The sequence below is a fragment of the Mirounga leonina genome, unplaced genomic scaffold (assembly GCF_011800145.1).
Source record: "Mirounga leonina isolate KUSES-001 unplaced genomic scaffold, KU_Mleo_1.0 Mir_173, whole genome shotgun sequence".
Taxonomy (NCBI): domain Eukaryota; kingdom Metazoa; phylum Chordata; class Mammalia; order Carnivora; family Phocidae; genus Mirounga; species Mirounga leonina.
In genome coordinates, this window is record NW_023270447.1 from 33,220,430 (window position 1) to 33,227,690 (window position 7,261).

A 7,261-nucleotide genomic window follows, 5' to 3' on the forward strand; every position below is an offset into this window, starting at 1 on the left:
GGGAGTGGAGGCCGGGAAGCCGTTGACCATCCCACTGTGCACAGGACAGCACCCACAAAGATAATTCCCTCCAATACCTCAACAGCGTTGAGATCTGGAAACCTTGATTTAGAGGCTCCCCCATCTTGCTTTACTAATTTTTTTCCTCTTACTGAGGTTAAAAGCAGTAATCATCATACTGAATTTACATGGTTTCCTGCCTGTTTTTTCCCCCCAAATCTGCCTTTCAATGGCAGGACTATTTTGTTCGGCGGAAGTATTCCTGTCTCCCTGGTTAGAATGAGCATGGAGAGCAGGTTTTTCTCTCTTTTTCTTTTTAAGTAAACTCTACCCCTGACGTGGGTCTTAAACTCACAACCCTGAGATCCAGAGTCACAGGCTTTACTGACTGAGCCAGCCGGGCACCCCCAGATTTCTCATTGTTTGAAGGACACTGGTACCTCAGTATCCTGCCCGTGCACTGTGCCAGACTCTGGTATAAATAGCAGGTTCGCATCTGTGGGCCAGTGTCATACCCACACCAAGAGCATCTATGACACCTTGGTTCTGACTGCAACAAGAGGCCCAAACAAAGCACGGAGCACTTGGTATGATGTAGAAAGGAGGCTAAATAACTAAGCACAATATTTTGCAAGCGTCTTGATCCGAAGGTCATTACCAATATGTCTTAGAGAAGGTATACTCAGAAGACGTCTTGTTGGAACGAAATACACTCTTGAATCCATTTTGTGTGCCAACAAAGAATCTTTAATCACAGAGCTGGACACTAGAGGTAACATAATAACATAAGAAAATGAACAATATTCTAAAAAATCAAACCCACAGTTCTCAAACACAAGTCTAGATAATTCCGTCTAGGAAAACATAACAATTGTTAAGTGCCCACCACAGACTTAGGCCCTATCTCCAAGTAACGATATAAATTTGTTCTTTCAGTTACAAAATTCAAACCAATTCTTTAAATACATTCTGTCTTGGTTCTTTTGCATTTCATCCCTTAGCCACAAATCCAAAGCCCAGCTTGTGGTAGGGAATTGAATAGGACCAGAATCAACAAGCCAATTTAAGGAGACCTTAGAGGGTAAAATATTATAATTGGAAGCAAGCCTGCCACGGTTGGAACTGTTGCTGTCAGTCTGGGGGAAAACTCTCCTTAGGTATCCGCGGAGTGCTGTCAGCCACTGTCCTCAGAGCTGCCGCTATTGCGGCAGGAATGAAAATGCAGCGGGCTCATGGGATCAGACACGTAGCCTGCATCGGAATAGAAGTTCAGCTGTTACTTACCTGCCTTGCGGTCCATCTTGCCATTTTTTTCTTAACCAGCCTCACCCAGTGCACCACAGAGCTGCCAGGCAGCTTCTCCTGGCTCCTGGGCAGAGTCTGGGCTGAGGTTGCTGGCAAGCAGTTGTAAAACAAAGGCAAAATTTAAAATGCAAACAGAGAGCTGAGACCGGAGGAACACAAATGGTGATTGGGACCCAAGCCGGCCAAGACTGCAGTCAAGAAGGGGTCAGTTCAAGAAGGTGGTGTATTGGTGACGGCTAAATGGGCTTTCATGTCAGGCAAGTCTGGCTTTAAACCCCGGCTCCACTACTTACTGGTTCTGTGATATTTGTCCACTTAACATTTTTAAGCCTCGGTGTCTTCATCTGTAAATAGGACATTAATTCATAAGGTTGGTAACATACATCAGACCATCCATCCGGATAGTGTGAGACACCGTGAGAGTTAAGCAAATGGCGGTGATAAAAAGAATGGGGAGCTAAGCACAGAGCAAAAGGAAAGAACCACTCGCGACCGCAGGTTGCCTCTGGTTAGGTTTTGTTTTGTTTTTCCTCCCTGAGCGCCCGTTTTTCAGTGGCCATCAAAGCTCAGGTCCAAATACCAGTGGTATTTGATGCTCATTGAAGCTACAGCCCCTGCTGTGTCCAGAGAACACAACTCGGGGCTCAGGATCAGGCCACTGCCCCAGAGAACGCAGGACCCGAGCAGGTAAGCAGTTCCTTTTCCCCTGCAAGTAAGGAAGCCATCCGTTCATCGCATCGGTGAAAATGGGCACATTTGTCAACAGCTATTGCCGCTTCTGCTCCCCTTTGATAGCTGAGTTTTCAGAACCAGCTCAGCCATCTACAATTTCATCAAGGCATCTAGCAGTATGCAGTTGGATAGGTTTATTTATTTTCATAAGAAGGGTCTCTGTCAAAGTCTGTTAGGCGGCACACACACTCCCCTATGCGGAGATCCCGGGACTGCAGCTGACCGTGGGGACGGGGGGGGGGGGGGCTGGCCCGGGTCAGAGAGGAGGGTGTGGTCAGGGGTGCTGAGATGAGGGGAGGCAGGATCAGGATACACATCACTGATTCCTAATTTTGGGTGGACTTACATAAAATCTACATTTCCTCTTGTCCAGCCTGAAACTGCACCTTTATTCCAGGCACAGACAGATGTTTTAATAAGCCTTGATCCTTTTATTCCTATCATCAACCTTCTAATGTACCACATGCGATTTTACCGGCCTGTGAGGCTCCTGCCTGCCCGTCTCCCCATGGGACTCCAGGGGAAATGGCCTTGGGAGTGCTCGTCCCTCAGTGCGGGTGCCTCTCCTTTGGGGATGGGGATGGGCGGCAGAGTCAGTGGGGCGTGGGTGCTCACATTTTTATTCATGCATCATTGCCGGAGTTGGACGACAGGCACTTGGGTGGCTGCTCCACTGAAGAGGGACCCATGTGAAATTTGACCATAGGTTATAGGAAAAGAACCATGTCCGCACGTTTTGTTACTTTAGGGTGAAAGGCCTCAAGTACAGAGAGAATTGCTATGCCTGTAATTCTATCTTCATTCCCTAGCCCTGCTCTTTGGGGGCGGAGAGGAAGAAACAGGTCCTAAAGTAGCTGTTTTACCACAACTGGCTTATGCGATGAAAATGGAGGGCAATTAAAGGTTCTTTCTTGTACCGGGTGATGTTCCTAGAGGGGGATAGTAAATCTATCTCTTTTGCCTGTTGGGGCTCTTGCTCCATCCAAACACCCTAATGTTTTCTTCCACCCCTGGTACACACATGCAGGAGAAAACCCAACTTCTGCATTTCTGCATCACTTCTGTCTTCATCTTGGGGAATGCTACTCAAAGTCTTATTCCTTTAAGAAACAGATCGTTAATGAAATGCTTCCTCTTGAAATGCTTCCTCCAATATGAAAGGAAAGACTTCTGGTCAAGGCACACATTTCAAAGGGTGCCCTATGTTTTGTGGTTGTGTGCTCACATCTGTAAAAGTTTGAAAAAACGATATGATCTCTATAAAAAATGTGATGATGTGACACTTAGAGCACATTTTCCCCTGTTACCAGACTGGCCAATTATGTTGTAAAGCTGATGATAAAAAGCACTCGGCTGCATTCTACACACGTCCTGGGAGTCAGAGCACAAAGTTTCCTTTCTTTAATGTTCCCAAGTAGTTTGTCTGCATCTATCCAGAACAATTTTTTTTTTCTTCATTTCTTAAAGGCTTTCTAATGCCTTAGGTAATAATATGTCGGCAAACAAGGGGCATTGGTGAAGATCCCGAAGCTGAGGGCTTCCAAGGTCTATTGCCATCTAAATCAGAGAACCGGGAACGCATCATCCAATTTATTCTTCCCTAAACCCAGTTCTTGTAATAAATCTGATCTCTTTAACTGACATACATTTTTTTTCAGTCCTCCATATTGTCAGGAAAAGTTCCCGTGAATAAATGAGCCCATTGTGCTAAAATTCCAATTAAATATAGAGCCTCTCAGGCTTAGAGGTTGGAAAAAGGACATTACAGGCCTGGCACATTAATATGGCAGCTGGTGATAAGGGTGATTACCCAGCCTCTGGCTTCCAGGGGCTGCACAGAACTGTGTTAACTATTTCAAAGAGCTTTATTAATTCCTTCTACAGTAGTCCTGTGCAAAATGGAAACTATCAATGATACCTTCACCTCCTCTCTAGCTTTTTGAGGGGATGGCTGGGTTTACGTTTTACCCTTGGGTACGTGTTAAAGGGGAAGAGCTCCCCCAGCATATGATGCAATTGTGGAGACTCCTCTCTTGTTTTTGTCCTCCTGACCTACCTGCGATGTGGGGCTTAGAGGTAGTGAACTCAGTAAGGCGGCAACAAGGTGTTTGGAGTATCACAAGACGCAGGTGATTGTTTTCATGAGGAGAGTTGTATCTTCTTCCACGTACACACACACTCTGATATACTTGTACAAATACACGCTTATCCATACACATTACTAAACTCAAAGGTAAATGCAGAGTTATATAAGACTTATAAGATCAAAGTTCTTACTTTTATAATATAGTACTTTTAAAGCATCCATCATTTCTCGGCATTATATAAAACAGAATCTTTTCTCCCTTGTTATCAAATAAATATCACCTTCTTAGGGGCAGGTCCCTTAATCAGTCTGAACAATCTATATACTTACCATATTTGTCAACGGGTGAGAACTGGAGACCTCTCTTCATCTCCTCCAAAGACAGGCCTTGAGCAGAACACTGTCCACTAGAAAGTTCCGAGAGACACATGATTTCACACTATGAAAACCATGTGGTGGTTTGCTAATAACATTTTTATAAAACATAATTTATTTACTCAGCATAGATCCCAGAAAACTGACAGTGATACAAAGGTGTTTTTAATGCTACAAGTGACTAGTTGGGAAAGAGTTCAGAATTATTTGGAGTAAATCAGATTTGGGTGTGAGTCCTGGCTCTTCCAGGGAGGCTACAAAGGGCATGCCACCCGTCTCAGCCTCAGTTGATTTATCTGTAATATGGGAAAAGTACATAAATAATTTCGTTTGTTTTGATGATTAAGTGTAATAAAAAGGAGTGTTGAATCTAAAACCTGAGTTAATATCATTGTAAGCCTTATTTAAAAGGAACTAATAACCAGAACATTATTATCTTAGTAATAATGAATATCAAGAAACCACATGCCAAGAGATATTGTTATTATTATATTGCTATTGTTATAGTGATAATTATAAGAGAGAGTGGTGATAATATTTATTGCATGATCCCAATGTAGTAAGCATTTACCTCTCTCATCTCCCTTAATCCTTATCATTACCAAATCATTTGTCATTTTACACGTAAGACAACTGAAGCTGGAGCAATTAAGTAACTTGTCACACAGGTTTGATAATTGGCTCATCTGTGGTTCAAACCCAAGGCTTTTAGATCCCAAAGCCTGCGTGCTTATGGGAATTTCTTCCTGTTTCCGGGCCCTCATTAATCCTTCTCTTCCTCCAGCTTCCACTCTTTTACCATAGTGGTTAATGGGGTTGCTTCCTTTTTACCTCTTCAGGCTCAAAACCTGAAGCCATTGAAACCCTCACCCTAATATCGAATCACATCTGTCAGTGAATTATATATCTGTGGTCTCTCTTGGGTCCATGTCAGTTTATGCAACTATAAAATGGGAATTATAACAAAACTTGGCTTATAAGGTTAATCACAAGAACTAAAGAATTAATAAGTTTAAAATACTTTGAACAGTGCTAACATTTAGGAGGCACTCAATAAACGTTACCTACTTTTATTATTTGTCAAGGTCCAACTCAAAGGCAACATTTCCTCAGAGTCTTCTTGGAAACCCCACCCAGCATTTCATACCCCTCTAGTACTTCATACTTCTAAAACAGTGCTTGTCAGAGTCTGCCCTGGTGTAGCACCATCTGTATTCGTATGCAGTGAACCCCACTAAACAATGATCCTGGAGGTCAGAGATCCTGTCTGACATCTTTGGATCCCCCACGAGGCTTAGCTGGTACTTTGTAAATAGTTAAGATAAGTAAAGTGTGTAAAACAAAGTTATTACAAAATGTTCATTTGAAGAAGTTAGATTTTTCTAAACTCTAATATAAATTCACACTGCTTAATTTACTTAGCTGCCTTAAAATGACCACATGTTTGGCCTCACTTTCTGAAGGGATAAAGTGAAGTTCTTTCTTAGAGGAAAGCAATGATTAAAAAAAAGAAAAAGTATTGACTTCAAGTGGGACATGGTATTATCTCAATCAACATTAAGTGGTAAATCACACTCAGTTCTGGGCAATAGAATGTCATTCGAGATATTTTTCAAAATAAAATGTATTCTACTAATACCCTAAAATTTACCTACTAAAGCCTCTTTAGCACTCTAGCTCCTTTTAAGAAATGTGCTGTCCATAGTAGTCTTGGCAACAACAAGATAATAGGGAATAAATATTTTATCATCAGAAAGGCTATCTGGTTTCCTATGAATAAAAGCCCATCTCCAAGCTGTCTTATTTATTCAGTCGCTGAATGCAGTTCATGCCAGGGGACTTAACCTTCCTGCCCAAGAGATACCACATGGGCTGGCTTTGGATACTGCTCTAGGATGACAGACAGATGGAAGCTAAGCATGCCCAGGTCAAACAAAGCAGAGGAAACCAGACCCTGGTCAATGGAACTAGTTGTCCTCAACCCATGCGCATCCAGGCTTGAGCGGGAGTTTCACAGAAGCCCGGAGTTTAAGAGACACACCAGCAGGACAGGACCTGTGTTTGCTGAAGTTGTGGTCAGTGAAAATCGGCATGTCCAGTGATGCCACTGCCCCACAAATTCAATGAAAGTAAATGTGAACTAATGGCAGGTAAGAAAAGCACTCAGTTTTGCAGTGTTTCAATATTGCTAGTCAACTACATAGACTTCTTTATGCTCAGAGGATGCTATATGTCATATATAGGCATATACATGAATGATATAGAATATTATATGGGTAATTTCATGCATGTGTTTAATGGGAATATCATGACGTTTTCTCCTTTAAAGAGAACAACAGAATCTTTAGGTTAGTTTTTGCACACTATGCCATTATATCGATACGTCTTAATTGAAGCACTAAAAAAGGTTTCAGTAGTTTTAGGCTAAATGGTTCAAATTAGCTCTGTGATGTGTATGTAAAGATAAACACAATCATCAGCCATTGTCTCTTACAAAGGTGCACCAGGGAATGAATAATTTATCCAAAATGAAGAGCAGAACTAAAATTCAAAAAATATTTCCTGCTTTTCAATCCAAGCTTTATGGGTATGGACTACCTAGTAGATTGTTAGCTAATTAGGCCAGTTCATACTAAAATCCAAAATATGTAATCTGTATTTTCGTGTATGCATGGTTGGTCAGCACAAGCTAGCATGTTTATAGTCAGTCACGTGGTCTGTGAATGGACTTACGCACCCTGAGCAAAGATAAGAACATTCTAA

At 42.1% G+C, this 7,261-nt stretch overlaps 1 protein-coding gene across 4 annotated transcripts in view; it reads right to left on the minus strand.

Moving 5' to 3' along the window:
* Nucleotides 1–729: 729 nt before the first annotated feature.
* Nucleotides 730–7,261, minus strand: part of LOC118019268 (serine/threonine-protein kinase TNNI3K) — a 306,409-nt gene continuing 299,877 nt past the window's right edge. For all 4 annotated transcript variants that reach the window (XM_035018269.1, XM_035018271.1, XM_035018270.1 and 1 more), the window contains 2 exons: nucleotides 4,454–4,530; nucleotides 730–1,251 (listed from right to left, as the gene is read on the minus strand). In XM_035018269.1, coding sequence (XP_034874160.1) covers nucleotides 1,175–1,251; nucleotides 4,454–4,530 — 154 coding nt within the window. In that variant the 3' untranslated portion in view covers nucleotides 730–1,174. The remainder of the gene's footprint in view (nucleotides 1,252–4,453; nucleotides 4,531–7,261) is intronic.